General features: G+C 41.6%; 1 protein-coding gene across 1 annotated transcript; it reads left to right on the top strand.

Annotated features, from left to right (window-relative positions):
* The first annotated feature begins 450 nt into the window (after window positions 1-450).
* Window positions 451-23400, top strand: IGSF10 (immunoglobulin superfamily member 10). The gene is made up of 7 exons (XM_045851257.1): window positions 451-542; window positions 2414-2608; window positions 3960-4089; window positions 6367-6757; window positions 12926-17263; window positions 17725-18625; window positions 21492-23400. Exons 2-7 carry the CDS (start codon window positions 2415-2417, stop codon window positions 23398-23400), a joined length of 7863 nt encoding a protein of 2620 aa, XP_045707213.1. The 5' UTR covers window positions 451-542; window position 2414.
* The last annotated feature ends 1576 nt before the right edge of the window (window positions 23401-24976 follow it).

Here is a 24976-nt window from a genome sequence, read left to right as displayed (position 1 = left end):
GTAGGGGTGGGGGAAGCACCGAGGAGGGAGAAGGGTTAAAGAAAATAGGGCAAAGTCACTTTTTTTCAGCGACTGATGCCGGGGGGAAAAAGACACACTCTGAGTAAAGATTTTTCAGTGGGTTGAGATCCTTATTGCTTCACCTATGGCAGATTTGTAAAAAGACAAATAGAGGACAAACTTCTGGGACCTGGGGGTAAAATGGAGTGATATAATAGTTATATTTAAATGACAGCGTTAAGGAGAATCAAAGCACGCTGCTGAGAGAGTAGAAAGGCAATTAAAAACCTCCTTTTAATTGCCTTTTGTTTCAGTAACAACAGTTAAAATAAGGGAACCCGTTAGTCTCTGAAGTGGTGGGAGTGCCTCCAGGTCTCCTCTCGGAGCATTGCTCCGGAGCTGCCAGCCAGGAAGACTAAGCCACTAGCTCACTTTGGGAGCAAACCTCAGTCGGGTTTGGATAAAATTTCCCCTTTCCTAGGAAGATTTTCTGTCTCTGCCTGTGTCAGGAGAGGACTCGGGACCAGCCTAGAAGAGTTCAGGTATTGTCAATTTCCATTTCATTATACACGTTTTCAGGTTGAAGTCTGTGGATCCACCATCCATATTCCTTTAGAGTTTTGATTTTAAATAGCTCTTATGTGGGCATACTAATGCTATTTTCTAGCTGAACAAGGGAATTACCTGCATCCCACTGTTCCTTTCTCTGCTTGCCTATGGAAAAGAAGATGCAAATGTTGTCTCCAATTAGACACAGTTATTTATAAGTTTTGTAGCCAGATGGTCACAGTGACAAAAGTGGTCGTGTGATTAATTTTATATTAAATTTTAAGTGGGCTACATTCTGAAAACAATTCCATTATCTTTATAGGAAGATACAAACAATTCAACACCCATGTTGTTTCTAGCATAGTTTATGGCCAAAGGATGGTTGCTGGTAGAATCCAAAATAAATCATTCTATTCTAAGGAACATTGAGATTTTAAATTATGAAGGTCATATTTCTTAGAAACGCATAATAAAGATTTTTATTGCAACCCTGTATGTTCCGAATTGCAGAAGAAAATAAGGTTTGGATTCCTGGGCTGGCCCCACATGTGGGTTACAGATAACATTTTCCAACAAGCTGAGCATATTTCTTCCCTGGTAATGCTCCCCCACCCCCATGGCTGACATGAGGAGGAGAAGGGACCAGGGAAACAGGCAGAGAGGGATGTGCCGAGCAGAGCAAAAGCAGACAGACAGCATCATGCTACGAGGGGTCAGCGTGGCCCGCCACGGTGCAAGTGCAATGCTCAGGCCTCTCAGCAGATGCTCTTGTTTACGGTCATTGTTTGGCAGTGAAATGTGCAACGTGCCTTTTTTTTTTGGCAAGGTTTAAGGACATATTAGAAAGAGATTTATTCAGTCTTTCAGTGGATTATTACAGTTTATAAAAGTGTTTTTGGCCCTGGCTGGTGTAGCTCAGTGGATTGAGTGAGGGTTTGTGAACCAAAGGGTTGCTTATTTGATTCCCAGTAGGGCACATGCCTGGGTTGCAGGCCAGGTCCCCAGTGCGGGGAACATGAGAGGCAACCACACATTGATGTTTCTCTCCCTCTCTTTCTCCCTCCCTTCCCCTCTCTAAAATAAATAAGTAAAATGTTTTATTTAAAAAAGTGTTTTTGAAGAAGGTTTAATAAAATGAAAACACAAATACAGATTAGGGCAAAAGTAAGTTTATAGTTGTTCATATGGAAAATCATACAATAATTAATAAATAAAAATACAAAAATAAACTGTTTCATGTACTCATAACTGTGAACGTACTTTTGCCACACCTTGTATTATACATTTAATGATTAAAAATGGTACACAATTTAGCTCAACACACACATATACACAGAAACATATACAATATATATAAAAGGCTGAAAGGTATACAGCAAACTTTCAATGCTTATACTTAGAGGGTAAGAATATAAGTAATTTTATTTTTTTTCTATGTATTTGCAGCTTCCAAATTTTCTAGCATGCACATGTATTAGTTTGATAACCAGTTTTTAAAAGAACTAATGTATAAACTGGAAAATATCCCTTATGTATTTCAGTTGTCACAATGTCTTTATTTTGGTCTTAATTTTCTCTTTTTAATGACTCCCTCAGTAATACGATTTTCTGCTTTTCATGAACAAGTAAAAAGCTATACAGGAATTTTCCCAGCAGTAAATATCCCACTTGATCACAAAGCTCCAGGCGAGGCCAGCATACACTATCGCTTTGTACAGAGTTAATTTTACTGTAAAAGTTGTAAACAAAATTGACCACTTAGTACCTTTCAGGAAGGTCTCTGATTAGCAGAGTTACTGTGTGCAGCTCTACTGGGACTTTGCTCAACCATAGTTATAACTCTGAGTCATGACTTTTTTTTCAGGATGAAAGTGAAAGGTAGCAGAATCACCTGCTTGCTGGTGCCCTTCGCTGTGATATGCCTGGCGGCCACTCCCGGGGTCAGGGCTTGCCCTCGCCGCTGTGCCTGTTACATGCCCACAGAGGTGCACTGCACGTTTCGGTACCTGACCTCCATCCCAGACAGCATTCCGCCCGATGTGGAACGTATCAATTTAGGGTGCGTGGGAGTCCTCGTCCTGTCTTCTTAAGAAGGGATTATCCTCTAAACACACAGGACTTGGGGAGATTAACCACAATTGTAATAAACTTTCTTTTCTGAAATGAGCACACAAGGATCTTAAGTTTGTTAGGGCGCTAAGAAAGTTTAACTCATAAACTTTTATTTGGAGAAAGTTCTTCTGGCACCTTGAGTACTCTAGGTAGGTGGGGAGGCCCATGACTACCGAAAAGCTTCAATCTGGCTACCTCTGTGCTGCAGAGTAAAATAGCTCTTGTTACGAATTAGGGTTCTGATATACCAGTGAGAGATAACAGGAAGACTAGGAGCGTCCTCCTATATGTAAAAGATATATGTGAAAAGTGGGCTGAATCCCTTTTGAAGCCCTTGGGCTTTTTTCTATACAAACTGACTTATTTAAAATGCTTTTTAAAAGTGCATACCTAATTAAATCTACCAAAAGTTGACTACATTTTAAAAGTTCATAAAAAACTGTGTGAACATGTGTATTTGAACTTAACATCATTTACTTGAGATTTGTGAGCCAATGGCCCCTATGTGCCAAACACAATGGATGGGACTGGAAATTCAATGAACAAGACTTACATTCACTGCTAGAAGCTATAATTAAAAGGAGAAGACAGATGTACATTCAGTACAACTTAATAAGAACCATAATACAGTAAAGGAACTTAGTAACAATCACTGATTATAATGGCTATCATTAACTATGTGCTTACTAGGGCCTGGCATTTGGCTAAGCACTCTTCATGTATTCATTCATTTAACCCTCATAACCCCTTTGGAGTAGGTTCTATTCTTTGCATTTTATAAATGAGAAAACTGAGGTACAGAAAGGTCACTGATTTTATTCAGAGTCACTCCTAGTACTTAACTACCAAGTGCCTGAGTTCATAATCATGGCCAAACCACTTGGCTTCAGAGCCCAGGTTTCTTGACTACTTTACAATGATGAATTCCCCCTGGGAGAGTGAGGGGACCAGGAGGTGAAAGAACAGGCTGGGTCCTAATAGTGCTCACAAAGGGCAGGGATGGAGTCACCGCATTCCAACCTAAGGGAACAGCATGCTCCCAAAGCATTTGAAAATGAGAAAGAATGTGGCATGTCCCAGGAGAAAGAATAAGGTGATTGTAACCACATTACAAGGGCTGGGTGGACGGTAGAACTTCTGAAGAATCTCAGTAATATTGCAAGCATTGTATCATCTTACAGCACAGGTAAAACAAGAGAGGCACTGATGTGTGTGTGTGGTGGTGGTGGGGGTTTGCTTTGACATTTGAACTTTATTGACAAGCTCAGCTTATGCCTAGCATGCCATTTATATTTCAGGTACAATAGCTTGGTCAGGTTAACAGAAACAGATTTTTCGGGCCTGAATAAATTGGAGTTACTAATGCTGCACAGCAACGGCATTCACACAATCCCAGCCAAGGCCTTCGCTGATTTGCAGGCCCTGCAGGTGAGACCCTGGTGGGAAGGGACAGATTAAAGAGGTAAGATATCCCTCCAAAAACAGCCCATTCTTATGGCATCCTCAAATCAGCATTCTGCAAATTAGAAGTAGACATCCAGGGAGAATGTCAGAGAACCAATTGTTTCTTAAATGCAACTGTATGTGGAAATTTGAATAATAAAAGAATTCTAAGGCAAGTTTTCTCGTGCCTTAGCCTAATATATCCAGTGATTACTAATCCTTTAAAACCTAATCCTAAAATGCTGCTTCTAGTCATGTTCATCTGAGAAATGAATGTGGTTCCTAAAAATAATTGCCATCTTAGAAGTTAGCTTTCTATACAGCAATATAATTTTTTCAGGCTCACTTTATTTCATTATTTATTTATATCCTGCCTTGTTCAAAAAACTTAATGAAGTTGTAGAGGCTTCCAAGAATGTGTCAAATATTGTAGGAATTCTCACTCCAGTAGGTGAGAAAATGAAAGGTAGAACAAGCGTGAGGGAAAGCAGGAGGGGGCACAGGCAGCGCTGGCTCCGAGATCGGCAGCTGCTGTGCTAGGTAGGACTTGAGGCTTTCCGGAACCTCACAAGTCATGATGTCTATAATCTTTTATACATAAAAATTAATAAAACTACTTTTCGGAAAAAAGGCAACCACATCTGATGTAAAACTTTCTGTCTCCCATAGCTTCTGATAAAAAGACAGCACAATAAAGTCAGTTATATCCTTATAAAAGATAAAATGCCAGTATGCATAGAGCCTTTTGACAACATACCAGGGCTGTATAAAGCCATAGAATTCAGTCTAGTATGGGATCCTGTTCATTTGGCTTAATCAGGCTTTATTTGGAACCAGGCTTTATTTATATGTGTTCAGAGGACCAGATGAATACATATCCTTCATGAAATTCTCCACACATTTATACTCTCGACCAAGTTTGAATAGATATTGAGGGCCATTGAGTTTGATTTCTTTTCTTTTATTTATTTTATTTTTAGAGAGAGGGGAAGGGAGGGAAAAATAGAGGGAGAGAAACATCGATCAGTTGCCCACAACCACCCAGGCATGTGCCCTGACTGGGAATCGAACTGGTGACCTTTCACTTTGTAGGACTCTGCTTAATCAACTGAGCCACGCAGGTCAGGGCAAGGACCACTGACTTTGAAATTATACTCCCAGGTAATGTTAGAGGCAAAGCTTTTCTATGTTGCCAGTTTAACTCTTTTTGCTTATTAGGGAATTAGTCATTCCAGAAAAGCACACTCTCAGCAGAAATGACAACATAGGTCGAATCAGGAAAAATTATGAGAAACCATTGGTTTTACTAGCATTTCTTTGTCTTTTCTTTTTGTGAGACAAAGTGTGTTCAACTAGTAACTGCAGGAGAAATTGAAGAATATCCATACATTATTGAATTATTCAAATATTATTTTAATTTTAATTCAAAATAAATTAAAATAATATTATTCATAATAGCCAAAAGTGGAAAACAGCCCAAATGTTCATAAATTTATAAATGGATAGACAAAATATGTTACACGCATGCAATGAAATACTACTCAGCAATGAAAAGAAACGAAGGGCTGATGCACGCTAAACAGGGATAGGTCTCAAAAATAGTAGGCTAATTGGAAAGAAGCTAGACACAAAAGATCACATATTGTATGATCTCATTTATTTTAAATGATGAGAACAGGCAAATCCACAGGAATAAATAAGTGGTTTTCTAGGGCAAGGAAAATGGGGAAAATGACTTCTAAAAAGTATCAGTTTTTACTTTGGGGTGATGAAAATCTTTTAAAATTAGATAGTGGTGATAGTGTTGCACTACTTGGAATTGTATATTTTAGATAGGTAAAATTTTATGGCATGTCAATCATATATCAATAAACCAGTATAAATGTCAAAAATAAATTAATTTTTGGTGAAAAACTCAGGTTCAAGAAATCTTAAATTTACTTGAAATATCAAGATACTTAAAAGAAACTTAGTATGGAAATTCTCAATTATATGCAAAAGTACCCAGCTTCAATAGTTATCAGCATATAACACATAGTTTTACAAGCACCTTCACTACCTTCTTTTCCATTTCATTGTGTTGTTTGGAAACAAACCCATGAAGTCAGAATGTTTCATCTATAAATACTTCAATACATATCTCAAAATTAAGGAATCTTGACTGAAACAAGATACACCCACTGCATCGGATTAGTCTCATTGATACGCTTTCCCCTTTTGTGCTAATTGGTTTGACAAAATAAATGTTCTCTTTATTCTCAGGTCTTAAAAATGAGCTATAACAAAGTCCAAAAACTTCAGAAGGATACTTTTTATGGCCTCAAGAGCTTAACACGGTTGCATATGGATCACAACAATATTGAGTTTATAAACCCAGAGGTTTTTTATGGACTCACCTTTCTCCGACTCGTGCACTTGGAAGGCAATCGGCTCACTAAGCTCCATCCAGATACATTTGTCTCTTTGCGCTACCTCCAGATATTTAAAACATCTTTCATTAAGTACTTGTACTTGTCTGACAACTTTCTGAGCACCCTCCCTCAAGAGATGATCTCCTACATGCCGGATCTGGAAAGCCTTTATCTTCATGGGAACCCCTGGACCTGTGACTGTCATTTAAAATGGTTGTCTGACTGGATACAGGAAAAGCCAGGTACGAATACTGTTTATTTCTTTGTTCTAATGCAATAGTAGCACCCTGCCTGGAGGTACTTTATCTATCAGTAAGTGAGAAGGCCAAGGTAATTTAGGTGGAAAAAAAAGAAGTCTAAGTAATAATTCAGATAACAAACTCTTCATTCTTTCATTAATTAATTGTTCATTGTTTCAAAGGTTAGCTATCTGATCACCATTCCTGGTTTTTGGCAAAATTATGAAGAAAGAAATGTGTGCGTGTTACACTTCCTTATACCATGAGCCATAAAAAACCTTCCCTTCTCTTCTCAGGTATTCAGTCAATATGCAATTTTTGGAGCTCTATTTAAGGTTCTGTGCTAGGTGACGGAAGTGCCAAGGGCACTGTCTCTGCTCTAACCACACTTCCGGTGGGTTACAGATAAGCAAACAGACCATCAGGGTATGAAATGTCCTTTGACAGGGAAGGTAGAATTTACCGTGAAGAATGCAAGATCCATTCAGTCAACAGGCAGTTATCACAAACCCACATACAGGAGGCCACAGAGAACATAGGGACCCAAAAAATGAGCAAGACAGAGTAAGGTCCTTGCCCTCATGGGGCTTACATTCTTATGCGGAGAAGGGGCAAACAACTAATTATATTGTTAATTATTAAAACCCTGATGAAATAATTATTTAAATTAAGTCCTTAAGATGGTGACCAAAAGGAACCCTTTGATTTTGTCATCAAAGGGGATGGTTGGTTTCTTTGGAAAGATTGATAGGAGCTGGGTTGCCTTGTGGGGAGGGACAGGGGGGTGGGGGTTGGGGGCACAGTCCACTCCTTAGAGAGGTTTGGCGTGAAGTGAGGGAGGAAGGTGGCAGCTAGATGGATAGGTGCAGTCAAGCAGGAGACTTGAGCATGTTCAAGATGATTAGATTGCTAATAAGGTGACAACACTGCAGAAGGCACAGATCGGCAACTGTGCAGATGGGCTGAGAAGATGGGGGTGGGGACAAGAGGTCCAGCCAAGGCTGGAGGCGTTTTCCTCAGGAGGTAGGATGTAAAAGGTGCACTAGGTGGACTCAGAGGCAGAAGAGTTCCTAGGGCTGGTGGAGGAGACAAAGAAAATTTGTGTCTGATGCCTTCTCCTCCTTCGTGAAGTTGTGGGAGGGCTGACTGAGGGAGGTGGTAAGACACGGTCAAGGTCGGAAGCTTGAGAAAAGTGAAAAAAGTTACTGTTGTGAAATACATAAGTATGTATTGTACATATATATATATACACACACACACACAATCATATATGTATGTATATGTGTGTGTGGTCAGTTAATATAAATATTCAAAAGTTAATAAAAAAACATGAACTGAACACTGTGAGGTATATTAGGCCAATAGACACCCTCTTTACTTTCCAGGAGTTTAGAATCTTTTAGGTGAATATGTTAAACATAAAAAGACAATCAGGCTGTGAATGAAAATCATCAAGTATTTATATTGAATTCTATAGGAGTTCAAAGTCTGTAAAAATTACTCTGCCTTGACCAAAAAGGAGAGAAAGTAGGCTGGCGCATAAAAGATGCATCAACAGGTAAAGAAGGAATAAGAGAGAAAGAAGCAGGGCGGTAACACACTCAGTTTGTGCTTGACATTGTGCTAGATGCTTTCTATTTAATCCTCACAGCACTCCCCAATTTCCAGATGAGGACACTGAGGCGTAGAAAAGTTAGGTATCTTGGACTAGTCATTTAGACCCTTTATGCCTCAGTTTTCTCACCTGTAATATAGAAATAACAATAACTGGATAGAACACTTAAAATACATACAAAGTGCTTAGCTAAATGTATGACACAAAATAAGCACTCAATAAATATGTTTTATTTTCTTTCCCACTGAGGTCAGACAGCTAGAAAATAAAAAATCAGAAGCTCAGAAGTCTAGATCTTTTCCTAAAATTGGGGCTTTACACATAAAGGCAGACAGCATAAGCTTTGTGACAAGGGTGAGGAAGGGCCCCGTTTGCCTGGCATAGGGGCAGCATAGCCTGGCAAAGTGTTCTGAAGTCTACTGAGGTGGGTGCTGAATGCTAGGCCAAAACATTTGTATTTTACCCTTTTTAAAAAAGAAAGATTTTACAGGGAAGGATTTTGGACAGTTTCCCATGGAGATGCATTTTAGGAATCACCAGTCTGTGAGCAGCAGACAGGGAGGACCGGAGTGCGGAGAAACAGTAGCCCCCCAGGAGGTGCTCGGGATGGTTCGTGTCTGGGGAGTGACAGGTTGAACGATGAGGTGACCACACCTGCATGTAGCCTCACAGACATTTAAAAGGCAGTAGGGATTGAGTTTCTCAATTCTTTCAAATGCCATGGAGAGATAAAGGAGAATGACGAGTGAGAAAGAACTACTGAATTTTTGCGTGATTGTTAGCTGGATTATAGAGGGAAGATGGTGAGCAAATAGGGAAAACCTATCTGAGAAATGTAGCAGGGAAAAAAAACCAACAAAGAAATTAGATGATGCCCACACTCTACAAACCCGGAAAGAAAATGATTCTGTGTTCAGTTCCTACAGAGTATCACACCTACTTGCCATTTCACTAGTTATGTGCTCAGGTAGTAAAATCAGGCTAGTGTATATTTTGTTAGCAGCTATCATTTCATCAGGTAGAATACACCACTGTAAAACATCAATTATTCTATGTACTGGAGTCAAGGGACTGGCTTACTGCAGCCCACGTGCCAAATCCAGCCCTCACCAAGCTTTTGTACATAGTTTTATTGGAACCCAGTCATGCCTAGTTTATACAAATCCACGGCTGCCTGGGTGCTACAGTAGTGTAGTTGAGTCACTGGGTCAGAGAACTGTGGTCCACCAAACCCAAAGTCCTTACCATATGGCCCTTTACATGAAAAGTCTGCTGACCTTGGCCTGAAGAACAGAGCCTGAGCTCCTTAGCCTGGCATGCTGGGTCTTCCCAGGATGCTCCTTGCCTAATTTTAGCCTCGTTTCCTTCCTTTCCAATTTGCAACCACCCTCCCATGCCAGACACACCTACCCTATTTTACCACCTCCGCCTTGCTGCTTCCCAGCCTGGAACACCTTCCTTCCTTTTCTGCCGGGTGGGCTCCCGGCCAGCCAGCAAACGCTGCTCAGCACTCACCTTTCTGGGAAGCCAGGCTGCTCCTCCACCTGCCCCATCCCTGTCAGAAGGATCACTCGCCACTTGTGGCTGGCCCACACTTCTGTTCTTGCACAGACAACATTTTATTGTATTTATTTGTATTACATGTCTGTTGCCTTTCCTAAGTCTAATTTATCTATCCTTAGCCCCTAGTATGTGCCTAGAACAGAGTAGGTCAATAAGTTTTGTTGAACTAAGTTTTTATCAACTACATAGCCATTTTGATGGTGAATACAAATGCCTACCATCCAGCCATCATCTTAATATGTCCCAAAACTGTGCATGTATATATGCGTATCAATATATAATATATATGGATAAGTATATATCAAATAATAATTAACATTTTCTTTATGGCTAACATTTGTCAGCCCTGTTTAAATAAGCAAGTGTTCTCTTTTTGACCGAGAAGCCTTGACGGTAACCCACCACTCATGAATCAGTCCCATCAACTTCTTTTTCGAAGTGTGTTTCATCTTGCATTCCAAGAGACCTGACAGCCTCTTGTGCCTTCAGTTGCCTTACATGGTGTGTGATAGGCAGTGCGTGGGCACGTATCTCCGTAGTCAAATGTAGCACAGCTTCATCTATTTGTGTTCTTAGCTCTTTGGTTTCAAAACACTCCTGGGCTGCTCTTCTGTAAAATGCGGATTTGTGGCCATTTCTCTGATAAACATTTGTTTTATAAATATTAAATTTGTGTCCTGCTACTTAATCTGTTTCCATACCTTTCTGAATATGTAGTAACTTATTGTTTTAATGCCAATGCATAATGTAATCTTAATAACATATTTTCAGTGGCAAATGAAATACATATAGCACCAACAGTGCATGTAACTCAACTGACGAGAAAGCACTGTTAAGTAAGTGATGGCATTTGATGTGTGTAGGCAGTGGTAGCTCTAGCAAGACTGCCAACTGTTTGGCTGCTACTGGAAAACACCTTCAATTGTAAGACATCTTTTTTTTTAAAGATTTTATTTATTTATTTTTTAGAGAGGGAAGTGAGGGGGAGAGAGAGAGAGAGAGAAACATCAATGTGTGGTTGCCGGGGGCTGTGGCCTGCAACCCAGGCGTGTGGCCTGACTGGGAATCAAACCTGCGACACTTTGGTTCGCAGCCCGCGCTCAATCCACTGAGCTACGCCAGCCAGGGCAATTGTAAGACATCTTAATTCATAAAAAATATGGTCTTAGAATTAGGCCTGCCTCCCTCCATCCCTGACTTCCTACAATCTTCCCTGAGCATCCATTGGCCAGGCCTGGGGACATATAGATGAACAAGCATAGAGCTTACAGTCTTGTGAGAAGACAACTAGACAAGTCATTCTAATGGTGGGTGATGAGGGGCAGGGTAAGAGAAGTGGGAGGTACCAGAACATAAAGCCGGAAGCCCCCCTGGAAGAAGTGCTGCTCCGGCTGGGCCATGAAGGATGTAAGTAGTGGGGCAGTGATGGAAAAGGGCGTGTCAGACAGCAAGTGTATGGGAAGTGGAGCTTGACAGGGCATGGCAGAGTTGGGGGATGGAAAGCATTTCTTTGTGACTGAAACCTAGAGTGATAGAGGGAGTGGAAGTGACATGATCAGATTTGCATCTGAAGTGAACTCCTGGATGGCTGGGGCCTGCTAACTCTGGTACAGGTGTTACCAATAAGCATACCAAGATGTACACCTAATTCTGTGGCAGGTTTTAATTAAGCCAGAAGTCTGCCATGTTCCCTGCTCTAGCAAGGTCTGAGCCCCAGGTACTGCTAAGTAGGGAAGGGGGCAGGCCTGGTTGGTAAGTGGGGAATTATATGCATGCTCAGGGTCTCCAGGCTAGCTAGCTACTTTGTGGAGACTTGGACTATAAAATTTGCTGTAGAAAGCTGAGTGGCCAGATCTCTGTGGTGTGATACTGCACTAAACTGATACTGAAAGGTTTGGAGTCCTGGGTTAGAGGGATTTGAGCCTTTGAGCCTTGAGAGGACTGTGCATATGTGGGAAGGTGATGTGATCTTGTCCAGCCACTCTGGCAAATGAGCTCTTCTAAGAAGTATAGACTTCTTCTCAAAGCAGTTTCCAGGGCATGAGATGAGAGCTACTACATGGAACAGCATGTGAAGTTCCTGGCTGCTTTTTATGTAAAGTAAAACTTTGTACCCCTTACAAGTATTTCAGTGACCAGCCATTTTAAACAGGCTCACCAGAGTGGTCTTTTTAAAGGGCCAGCTATGTGATATGGGGATTCCTGAAAGAGGGGGCTTCTATGATTTGGAAAGGCTTAGGCTGTTCCTAGTCCTATATGATCTTCAGGCTTCAGATTTCACCAAGATGTCTGATCTTTAAAGGGCTGCCCCAGGGCTTGGGTACAGCATTCTCCCTCATTACACCTGACCCTCCTCCAGCGAGTGTTTGCCTGTCTCCACCAGTCCAGCCACCAAACTCACACTGCATCTTCCTTTTCTCTTCCACTCGGTCACCCTCCATGCTCAGCCAGATCCTCACCTCCTGCTGACTGGTTCTACCTGCTTCATTATTTCCTGCATCCATCTGTTTCTCTCCATTCCTATTAAGACCAAGCTAGACCAGGTCAAGATATCTTGCAATTCAGTTATTGTACTTTTGGGTAATGAAAAGTAACTTGGGTTTTTAATGATATCCAAGGACTTATAAATGATAATTTATCAAACAAATTATCTTTTAAAGAATGATAAAGTTCTATGACTCAAAACATTAAAATGAACAAATAGAACTAAATTACTGTTAATAAAAGTGACAAACATATGCATGCCATTTTGTTGGGCACTTTCTATAAGACTGGCAAAATCTTTGTGCCTATGAATATAATATTATGACAGGATATATAGATAGTATGTTTTTTAGAAGTCAACTCAAAGACAAAAACAGCAAGGCACTTTCTATTAAACACTAAAGTTTCCAAAATGTTTCAAATTCCAGTACAAGCTATTTCTCCAAAATGTTCAAATATTAATTTATGAAGAGACCAGAACTGGCAATAATTGTTATAATTTTTCCTAGATATAATAAAATGCAAAAAAGACAGGAGTCCCTCCAGTTCTCAGCAATGCCCACTGTGCATGGACCCCAGGAGCTCGAAGGGCAAGCCCTTGGCCACCGTCCCTGCTGCGGCTTTCTTGTGTGTCAGGCCAACCATCAATCCAGCTCTGAAACTGAAGAGCCTGACTATTCTGGAAGACAGCAATTCTGTGTCCATCTCTCCTCAAAACTTCATGGCACCCTTCGGCTTCCTCATTTTGAATATGACAGACCAGTCTGGAAATGAAGCTCACGTGGTCTGCAGTATCCAAAAGCCCTCAAAGACATCACCCATTGCAATCACTGAAGACAATGATTACATCAGGCTAAATGCATCATTTTCTACATTTCTTGTGTGTAACATAGATTATAGTCACATTCAGCCAGTGTGGCAAATTCTGGCTTTGTACAGTGACTCTCCTCTGACACTAGAAAGGAGCCACTTGCTCACTGACACACCACAACTCTGCTACCGATATAAACAGGTGGCTCTTAAGCCTGAAGACATCTTTACCAACATAGAGGCTGACCTCAGAGCAGATCCTCCTTGGTTAATGCAAGACCAGATTTCATTGCAGCTAAACAGAACTGCCACCACACTCAGTACATTGCAGATCCGGTACTCCAGTGATGCTCAGGTCACTTCACCAAGGTCAGAGACGAGGCCAGTGAGACACGAATGGACCATGATTCCCAGGGATAACAATATTAAGCTGGAACACACTGTTTTGGTTGGCGGGACCATTGACTTAGACTGCCCAGGCCAAGGAGATCCTGCCCCACATCTGGAGTGGCTTCTAGCTGATGGGAGTAAAGTGAGAGCCCCTTATGTTAGTGAGGATGGACGAATTCTAATAGACAAAAGTGGAAAACTGGAACTCCAGATGGCTGAAAGTTTTGACACGGGCATATACAACTGCATAAGCACCAATTATGCTGATGCAGATATTCTCACCTATAGGATTACAGTGGTCAAGCCCCACATAGAAACCTATCAGGGAAATGGGGCTTCTCACACTGTTTTTGTTGGTGACGCACTTGACCTTCCATGCCATTCCACTGGTACTCCAGATGCCTCTGTTAGCTGGGTTCTTCCAGGAAACACTGTGCTCTACCAGTCCTCCAGGGAGAAGCAGATTCTTAATGGCACACTGAGAATATTACAGGTCAGTGAAAAAGACCAGGGTCATTATTGTTGTGTTGCAGCCAACCCATCAGGGGTCGACTTTTTGATTAACCAAGTTTCAGTCAGGAAAAAAGGGCCAAGCCCAGTGGAGCACAATGCAGAAACAGATGGATCTGGATTTGATGAGCCCAGTCCCATGGTGCACCCGAGGAACCCACCAGCTGCACAGTTCCCTACACCTGCTTCAGAGGGAGGTGAGGCTAGAAAACAAGTCTTGAGCACAAGTAAGAAGCACAACTATCGAGATTTAATACACCAGCGGCGTGGAGATTCAACAAACCACCGCTTTAGGGAGCACAGAAGGCAGTTCCCTCTCTCTGCTCGGAGAATTGACCCCCGACACTGGGCAGCGCTTTTGGAGAAAGCTAAAAAGAAAACTATGACACAGAAGCAAGAAAATACCACCGCAAGGTCACCTCCACTGGGCACCCAATTCCTGAAAACACCCGGTGAGGAAGCAGACTCTTCAGGCATGCTCCCTCCAGATGAGGAATTTATGGTCCTGGCAACTAATGTCCCCAGTGCCCTGGCAAGGACAGTGTCTGCTGATTTCAAAAAAATATCTGATAGCCCTGTGGCAATTACAACTACTGGTACTGAAGTCTCCCCAATTGGCAGTCCACACATGTTACCATCTGAAAACCCAACAGATTTCAAACTACCTACTACTATTAAAACTATCACCATGTCAAAGAACATAAACCCAACCGCATCAAGCAAAATGAAAGACACAAAAAACCAAAATGTAGCCACTGCCCTTCCTCTACTACCTGAAGCAACTCGATTTCAGGGTGCTGAGGGCATGGGGAGGAGAAGAGAGCATTTGCAAAGTGCACCCCTAGTAGCAACAGGGGTGGTGATCAAAGATGTCGAGACCCAGATGCTTAGTAGTGTTGATAGCAAAGCTGATGTATTAGCATTAGAAAATGTCATGCATGGTCATCAGATGCCTGTAACAGAAGGCAGTGTCCCCAGGAGCAATCACTTCCATTCTCACATTACACAAAGGCTTAGCACCTCAAGGCTCCCTTCAGGCCCACCCAGCGCTGCTCATTCTCAGTTACAGACTCCTAGAAACAGTACCACTAACACCCCGTTGTCCAGACGCTTTGTCAGACGGAGGAAAATTTGGGGAAGGGGGAGAGTTATCAGCCCATATAGAACTCCAGTTCTCCCACGGCATAGATATGGCTTTGTGAGGCCAACCTCCAGAGGTTCTTCTGAAGGAAGCACCACTGTGCTTCCTGCCACAGAGCCCAGTGCAGTGTGTCCATCCTGTTCTCTCAGAGAAAAGTTTGCCACTGCGGGAGCAACCTTGTTTTTTCCAAGTTCTTCCCCCATCGCCCTCCCCAAAGCTGACATTGCAAGAGTCACAGCAGAGTCTACAACTCTTGTCTATAATTCACCATTACTATTTAATAACAAGCCAAATGTACATACTGAGAAAACAACACCCACAATAAAATATTTCAGTGCTGAAAGCACCCAAGTGATGCCAACTGGTACAGTCAGGACTCAGGCGCCGACATCCGTAACTGTGGAAAAAGCTCATAGAACAAATATTAGTTACCCCAGTATATCTAACATTAGTGAAGTGAAAAGAGATTCAATGATTCTATCATCACTTCCAGGTCCTGCCACTGAACCATCTATGCCTGCAACTATGGGCATTACCAGATTTCTGAGAAGGAAAATTCCCTGGCATCAGGTCTCTGTAAATAACCACACCCAAACAGACAGGTTGAAGAATCAGCATACATTTGGTTCACAGAAAAGCACAACGACTGTGCTTCCTAAAATATCTCCTGCTTTACCCAGAGGTACAGTTTCCCCCTTTCGCTTCATAGCACACTCAGCAAACGTAATGCAAAGTCCATCTATAACACTGGCTACAACTCACCATGATACCACTAAAACACACAGTATTAGAAGTCTCTCCACAATGAATGAGCTGCCCTTCCCACCCACCTACCCTACACTTCCTAGTAGCTCAAGCAAGGAATCAAATACACCCTTCATATCAGAGCAAGCAGGCACGCTGACAACTCCTACTGCCCCCGCATCTGTCATTATCAGTCACACCCAAATAGGCAGACCCAGCACAGAAGTGCAAAGCAAAAAGGAGCCTCAGGGCAGAGACGACCCAAACAGCTCTCCCAGCCAGAGTCCTGGCTTCACCACACACCCTGCTGTGAGGCTCCCTATTCCAGCTGCAGCAGAAACTTCAGTCAAGGCCAGTGTCTCTGCTTTCACTCATCCCGCCTTAGAAAACACCAGAAGAACTTCAAGCACAATTGATCTTTACCCAAGAACACTTAACAGGACAGATGTAATTGAAGAACCACCCCAAGAAACTACTCGGACTTTGAAGAGCACGGCTGCTTCTGAAGCCACTTCGTCCAGCAAACTCCAGCAGAGGACCCCACCTAGGAGCACGACCATCGGACCCTCAGCGGTGCCAACTCCCCTGAGCAGCAGGGCCACTCTGATGCCAGTCTCCACCTCTCCTCCCTGGAGTAATCAAAGTGCAGTTACTGACAATGTGACAACTCCTGTTTTCCGGATGCTGACAAATACAACATTCAAGCTGCATGAACCCTCCAGGCACAATGCCAATCCACAGCAATTAGCTGCAGAGGTTGCAACATCTCCCAAGGCTCATCCAACTGCCAAGTTCACAGTTGGAACCACCTACTTTATCTACTCCAATCTGTTACATTCTACTCCTATGCCAGCGCTAATAACAGTTGAACCACAGAATCCTAGATCAACTCTTTCTCCCTGGTCAGAAGATCACTCTCAGCGTGAGTCCCACCTGGAAACTGCTCAAAAAGGCAAAAAGCCAGGCGTGAGCATGCTGCCCACTCTAGGCTTGCCAGAGGACACCACTCATGCTTCAAATTGGGAAATTCAGAAAACTGCAGAAAATGGCTTTGACAAGACACAGGTTCAAAAATTAACACCTTCTGAACTCCTTCCCTTTGAGCCTTTGTCTAGGAATGTGTTCGAAAGGGCCAGAATAGTTGGAGGAAAGGCAGCAAGTTTTACTGTCCCAGCTGACTCAGATGCCTTTCTTCCCTGTGAGGCTGTGGGAAATCCTCTGCCCGCCATCCACTGGACCAGAGTGTCGTCAGGTATTTAAAAGTTTGTCTTCTTTAGTTATGAGTCAAGGGATGACTGTGTTATGTGTCAGGGTTACGCATTCAAAGAATCAACACCAGTTTGAAACTTCCCCAAGATACAGAAACTTTACTATCCTCATTTGACATATGCTGCATGGCTTTCTTGCTCATTAGAAGGTTTTAAACCATATACTAATTAAGAGTATTTTAAAAAAAATGCTTTGAAAGCAGATCCAAAGAAACATGATTTGAAAAAAAGGTCATTGTCATTTGTTGAACCATTGGGCTTTTAAATTAAAGCTATGGGGATACAAACATTCCAGGAATGATTTTAGCAATGTGAAGACTAGGCATTCTAATTTTAAATATATTTGTTCTCAGTAGCCTAACTGAAAGATGGCTTTCCACTGGGACAGTTTGTTTTCTATCTAAACCTTGATGACCTGTGGCTATAAATTTCTTTCTTCTATCAGGACTCGATTTGTCTACAAGGAAACAGAGTGGCAGGTTCCAAGTGCTCCCCAATGGCACCCTGTCCATCCGGAGGGTGGACATTCAGGACCGTGGACAGTACCTGTGCTCAGCATCCAATCCATTGGGCAAAGATCACCTTCATGTCACCCTGTCCGTGGTTTCCTATCCCCCCAGGATCCTGGAGAGACACACCAGAGAGATCACAGTCCATTCTGGAAGCACTGTCGAACTGCAGTGCAGAGCTGAAGGCAGGCCTCGGCCTGCAATTTCCTGGATCCTCGCAAACCAGACAGAGGTCTCAGAATCATCCGAAGGGAACAGGCAAGCCCTCGTGACAGCTGACGGAACGTTGGTTGTTCACAGTCTCAGTGTGTATGACCGGGGCTTTTACAAATGCACAGCCAGCAACTCCGCCGGTCAGGATTCAGTGCTGGTTAAAATACAAGTCATAGCCGCCCCACCTGTCATTCTAGAACAGAAGAGGCAAGTGATTGCAGGCACTAAGGGTGAAAGTTTGAAACTGCCCTGCACTGCAAAGGGGACTCCTCAGCCCAGTGTTCACTGGGTTCTCTCTGATGGCACCGAAGTGAAACTGTTACAGTTTATTGATTCCAACTTGTTCTTATTTTCAAATGGGACACTGTATATAAGAAATGTAGGCTCTTCAGACAGAGGCACTTACGAATGCATTGCTACCAGCTCCACGGGCTCAGACAGAAGGGTGGTAATTCTCACACTGGAAGAACAAGAGACCATCCCCAGGATAGAATCCGCATCCCAGTTGTGGAATGAGGTGAATTTTGGGGACAAATTACTACTGAATTGCTCGGCTGTTGGTGAACCCAAACCCAAAATAATCTGGAGGCTACCATCCAAGGCTGTTGTAGACCAGTGGCACAGGTAAACCACACCTTAATGTTGAGATTATCTTTATATACTTAGCTGTACAACTTCTGCAATGGGCAAGTGATACAGTAAATTTTAGAGAACAGTTTCAGAGAGTCCAGACTCAGCACATAAATGTAATTCTCTCTAAAGACTGAATTCTTTTGAGATTAATATAAAATAATATAAACTATATATATAACCAAGCTTCTTGCATGCTTAACTCTAAAGGCCAACCTCTTGAGTTTATATAGTTAAAAGCAGAATAAGAATCTTCTTTGTTTTCATAGTTGTGAAAGTTTTAAAATGTAACTGTGTAAATTATGTAAATATATTCATAATCTCTTGATGAAAAAAGAAGTTTTTCAATTCAATGAAGGTTTTAGAGAGAGACTCCATGCATTATTTGACTCTTCAAAGTCTCTTATTAAGCATTTTAAATTTTAGTATAATCTGTACTTAACTGCTTCTATAAAATTGCAAACCACTCTATGAGTCACAGCATTAAGAACCACACAAAGAAAAAGGCAGGTAGGACCCCCAAGCCCGGAGCTGTCAGGCTTGGCACTGCCTCTCGTGTCCCGCTGCAGGCTGATTAACACTGGCTTTCATCCGGCTTTCTGGATAGTTTGATCTTTGAAAAGTCACAGTTATGGCTTACGAGTTACTAATTTTTGCCATTTGCATGACCTTACGCAATGATTTTTCTATGACAAAAATGATGAGAATAGTTATATTTGCTTTTTGTTAATAGAAAATACCATGCAGGACAAATTGAACATAATAGATATGAATTTATATTCCTGCTGATAAGCTGAATAGGTTTTTCTAGTGTCACATGGTAAGTTGGCATTGAATGTTATTAATGAATTTCATTGGTGATCTTTAATTCAAATGTTCATTTTCAAGTTTTCCAATAAGGCATCAAAACTACTTGACCAAACGTTAATTAAATTTAGATATAAAATGAAAAAAATACTGAGCTATGAAATGTAAAGTTTAGAAATAATATGTTTACTGTATGTACGAGTACATTTTTGGCATTAAATATTTTCAATGCTTTATCAGTTTTTGCATTTAATATTATAATTTCAGTATGTTTCTTTTTTTTACCTTCAAATAATTAAAAGCATTTCATTAATGTTGAATGCCAGTTCTCTTTTGTGAAATTCAAGCATTTAAATAAATCCCAAGGCACATGGGGATGCATCTTAAGTGGGGTCCCACTGAATTCTGACGCAGGCGACGAAGGACATGCATTGAGAACTGACTTTGTAGCAATGGTTCTCTGACTTTGCTACACATGAGAACCATTTGGAAAACTTGGAACCCAAATACCAAGGCCTCATTCCACACCACTTAAGTCAGAAATTCCAGAGGTGGGACCCAGACAGCATTATTTTATACTGCACAACTGATTTTAATGTGCACCCATGGTCGAGAATCGGTGCTTTTGGAAAGGATTAGGCAAAAATGATAGCAGGTGGCAGTGTAGCGTGGTGCAGAAGACAGGGTTTGAGAACCAGCCCTGTGACTTGAAGTGACACAGCCTCTCTAAATATCAGTTTTTTAAGCCAAAGAGTGAGGAGCTACTGAAAGATTTAAAAGTAAATGCAAAGTTCCTGGCAGTCTCCATCCCTTTACTAAGCATATCTATTATGATTTTATCTTGGTTTACATACCAGAAGAGTCTCTTACACACTTAAAAAATAAAATAAAAAGAAAGGCACCAGCATGTGTTGTAATGTTCTACAATACCTTCCATACTTATGTTTGCTGGAGAATAAAGAAATGACTCGAGACTGATTGACTTGGTTAGCAGTTACGCTATGGAAGACTGTCCACGCTCTTCTCTCCAGTTTCCCTTACCTGCTTAGCTCACGACGCCAAAAAATTAGAAGAAAAACACATAGATTTTCACCTGTAGGTGTTCTAATATGTTTTTAGTAGCCACTAGATTTCCACTGATCTTTCTGAAAAACTAGATTTAGTTTTAACAGGAAATACCTGCCATCTGATGGCTCATGATGATAAGGGCAGGCTGGGTAGTTTGCTTCAGGGAGAAGAATGGAGTTCCACACAGTTCAGTGCAGGGACCAGAGTCACTTCATAGCTGCCTGCAAAAGGCAGATGCTACCGCAAGCTTCCAGTAAGTCTTACACCGGCATTTTCTCTCTTTATAACAAAGTAGAACGTATTTTTTAACCAAATAACTCTAAATATTTTGTCACTAATATCTCTCTAAAAAGGAGATATTAGTGTCTTTTCTAAGTATGTATAAAGTTCTTCTTTACTGACATATTACACTATGATAACTTGATACGTAAAATGGTCAAGAAAGTCATGTGTCTAGGACCCCAAAACTTCTAGCATTCTCCTCACCATTATAATTTTAATTTGTTTACTTTTCTTTTAGAGAGGGGAAGGGAGGGAGAAAGAGAGGGAAACATCAGTGTGGGACAGAAAGAGGTTGTGTCTTACAAGGTCCCCAAGTGGGGACCTGGCCTGCAAGCCAGGCATATGCCCTGACTGGGAACTGAACTGGCGACCTTTCAGTTTGCAGGCCAGCACTCAGTTCACTGAGCCACATCAGCCAGGGCTACCATAATAATTTTTTAAAAATTCACTATGTAAAGGAAATCCATTTGAATTTCATCTTAGAAATACTACTCATTTTCACTAAATTGTATCTATTCAGTTAGATAATTTCATCTTTCATTAAATGGTTTAGAAGACAGTAAATAAGCTAGCACTGATTTTAATTTTATTGCAACTTAAGAAAATGCCCATAGAGCTAACCCTATGTTGATAAGACAAGTCCTCCACCCTGCCCCTTGCTAATAGCTGCACACTCACATCATTCATTCTCTTCTCTTCTTAGAATGGGCAGCCGAATCCATGTCTACCCAAACGGGTCCCTGTTTATTGGATCAATAACAGAAAAAGATGGTGGTGATTACTTGTGTGTGGCAAGAAACAAAATAGGGGATGACCTGATACTGATGCACGTTAGCCTAAAACTGAAACCTGCCAAAATTGATCACAAACAACATTTTAAAAAGCAAGCGTTTCATGGGAAAGATTTCCAAGTGGACTGCAAGGCTTCTGGCTCACCAGTGCCCAAGATATCTTGGAGTTTGCCGGATGGAACCATGGTAAACAATGCAATGCAAGCTGATGACAGTGGCCGGCGTACCAGGAGGTACACCCTTTTCAACAATGGGACATTGTACTTCAACAAAGTTGGGATCACAGAGGAAGGAGATTATACTTGCTATGCCCAGAACACTCTGGGGAAGGATGAAATGAAGGTCCACCTAACAGTAATAACGGCTACCCCACGGATCAAGCAGGGTTACAAGGCCAACGTAAGAGTCAAAGCTGGAGATGCGGCTGTCCTCGACTGTGAGGTCATTGGGGAACCCACACCAAAAATATTTTGGCTGCTGCCTTCCAATGACAGGATTTCATTCTCAAAAGACAGGTACACAATTCATGCCAATGGGTCTTTGTCCATCAACAAAGTCAAACTGCTCGATTCTGGACAGTACTTGTGTGTGGCCCGAAATCCCAGTGGGGATGACACCAAAAGGTACAAGCTGGAAGTTGTGCCCAAGCCTCCATTAATCAACGGTCTGTATATAAACAAAACTGTCATTAAAGCCACAGCTGTGAGGCATTCCAAAAAACACTTTGATTGCAGAGCTGAAGGGACACCACCTCCTCAAATCATGTGGATCATGCCAGATAACATCTTCCTCACAGCGCCATACTATGGAAGCAGAATCACAGTCCACAAAAATGGAACTTTGGAAATTAGAAATGTGAGGCTTTCAGATTCAGCTGAGTTTATCTGTGTAGCTCGGAATGAAGGAGGAGAGAATGTGTTGGTGGTACAGCTGGAAGTACTGGAAATGCTGAGAAGACCAACATTCAGAAACCCATTTAATGAAAAAATAGTGGCCCAGCTTGGAAAGTCCACGGCACTGAACTGCTCTGTTGATGGAAACCCACCACCTGAAATAATCTGGATTTTACCCAATGGCACGCGATTTCCCAATAGACCACAGAACTCTCAGTATCTGATAGCAAGCAATGGGTCTTTTATGATTTATAAAATGACCCGGGATGACGCAGGAAAATACCGGTGCGGGGCAAGAAATAAAGTTGGCTATATTGAGAAGTTAATTGTGTTAGAAATTGGCCAGAAGCCAGTTATTCTGACAAATGCCTTAGGAACAGTTTACTGTATCAGTGGAGAGTCTCTGTCATTGCACTGTGTGTCTGATGGAATCCCTAAGCCAAACGTTGAATGGACCCTACCAAGTGGTCTTGTGATAGACAGGCCTCAAGTTAGTGGAAAATACATACTGCACGAAAATGGCACCTTAGTCATCAAAGGAGCAACGGCGTATGACAGAGGAAACTACATCTGTAAGGCTCAAAACAGCGTTGGCCACGCACTGATCAGTGTTCCAGTCGCGGTTGTCGCCTATGCTCCCCGAATCACAAATCGGCCACCAAGGAGCATCCTGACAAAGACAGGGACAGCCATTCGGCTCCACTGTGTGGCCCTAGGTGTCCCCAAGCCAGAAATCACATGGGAGATGCCTGACCACTCCCAGCTCTCAAAGGCAAATAAAGGGAAGACACATGGAATTGAGCCTTTTCACCCCCGAGGCACCCTAGTCATTCAGAATCCTCGAACCTCGGACTCTGGGATATACAAATGCACAGCAAAGAACGCACTTGGCAGTGACTCTGCAATGACTTATATGCAGGTAATCTGACATGAAATACATTTTTTGGAATAGAATCAACATCTGGACAGTTTATTTTTTTGGAAGAAGTTTAATTAAAGGCAGCCATAGGCATGTAAATGAATTTTAATACATTTACAATATTAAATTTATCATGGACATGCAAAAAAAAAAAAGACTTGTAAATAAATGCATTATGAACTTATACTGAATTCTTTAATAAATCTCAAAACAAACTTTTAACTTAAGGCACTTTTATTTTGCCAACAAATAACAATGAACATGAAGAGAAAACTGTCCACTAGAAAACAACAAATGGCTAATGTACCTGAATTCTTCATCAAATGGACTTTCCTCTTCCACTCCCAGTTGCCTAGTGTCCACCTCCTATCAGTGTTACAAGCATGGCACTTTCAACAGAAACAATGGAAAAGAGCAAATTTGCAGTCTTGATGTAAATTTGTCATTTTAATATATAAATATTTTGTAGTTGGTTTATAAATATTTTACTAAAGCCTACAGAAAATAAGCACTGAACTGTTTTGATCAAGATTTACATTTTATGCACACTGAAAATTTTCATTGATGGGGAATACAAAGATGTTTCAATGACTGCATTTAAAAATAAATGCAGGCTAACTTTTCCACACGTGAAAAGCAACCTAACACCTGTACATTATAAAATGTAAAAAGGGGGTTGATTACATCTTTGTCCAAATAAACCCATTAAAAAGGTTTTTAAAAACACAATGAAACTTCTCTATAACTTCAAAATCGAGCTCAGGCACCCCGGTTTGGAGCTGTTACAGGAAAACGTTCTGAGAAAAAACCAGTGCTTCATGCGCATGCTGTTTCGTTCAGTGGCAACTCTGTGTGTGACAGGTACATGTCTGGGAGAGCTCCAGATCCAATCACATCATGAAGTTTCACTGCACTTAAAATTTCTTCAACCTACACAGAATGCTGTCTTTTGTGATTTACTGGATTTATTTATATTACATGATTAACTCAACCTGAATTAACTTGGGGTACATGATGATTCATCTTTTTTAATTGTCGGAGGCTGGGATTTTCCAGGGTAATTTCTCCACCATCTATTCAAATATTCACCTACTATTTAAGAAGAATTGTAGGGGCCTTAATAAATGGAAAAGAAGAAAAAGCCATAGGTCTTGCTCAGATATCTCAGTACACAAAACCGAAAACTGCTAGCCCTTGTCAATCATTACAGACATTGTGTCCATCACAGCATTTCCAGCTGGCCCCACCTAAGAGGGGGCCTGACTGCTACTGTCTCTGACACTGGGATCACGTGGCTGCAAGAAGTCAAAGGATACTCATTCTAACAGTGATCTTCCTCCACTTCTGGACCAAAAGGAGTGAATAAAATGACACATGTAACTCCTCTAGGAACAAGCCTGCACTATAAACAGGTATGTCTAAGGGCTCTCATATCCAAGTCCACTCTACTTCAAAGCCTCATGTTTAAGGGGGTGGGGGTTCCCATCTACCCTAAGATAATTCCTTCTCTATTTCAGGATGCAAATCACCAGGTTCTGTCAAAGGACAGGGCTTTCTCTTGTGGTCATTTAATGCAAATTAATGC

This window comes from Phyllostomus hastatus, unplaced genomic scaffold, assembly GCF_019186645.2.
Source record: "Phyllostomus hastatus isolate PE091 unplaced genomic scaffold, TTU_PhHast_1.1 phas_contig_86, whole genome shotgun sequence".
Taxonomy (NCBI): Eukaryota; Metazoa; Chordata; class Mammalia; order Chiroptera; family Phyllostomidae; genus Phyllostomus; species Phyllostomus hastatus.
Note: the sequence above shows the minus strand (reverse complement) of the source record. Positions and strands in the feature narration are given on the sequence as shown.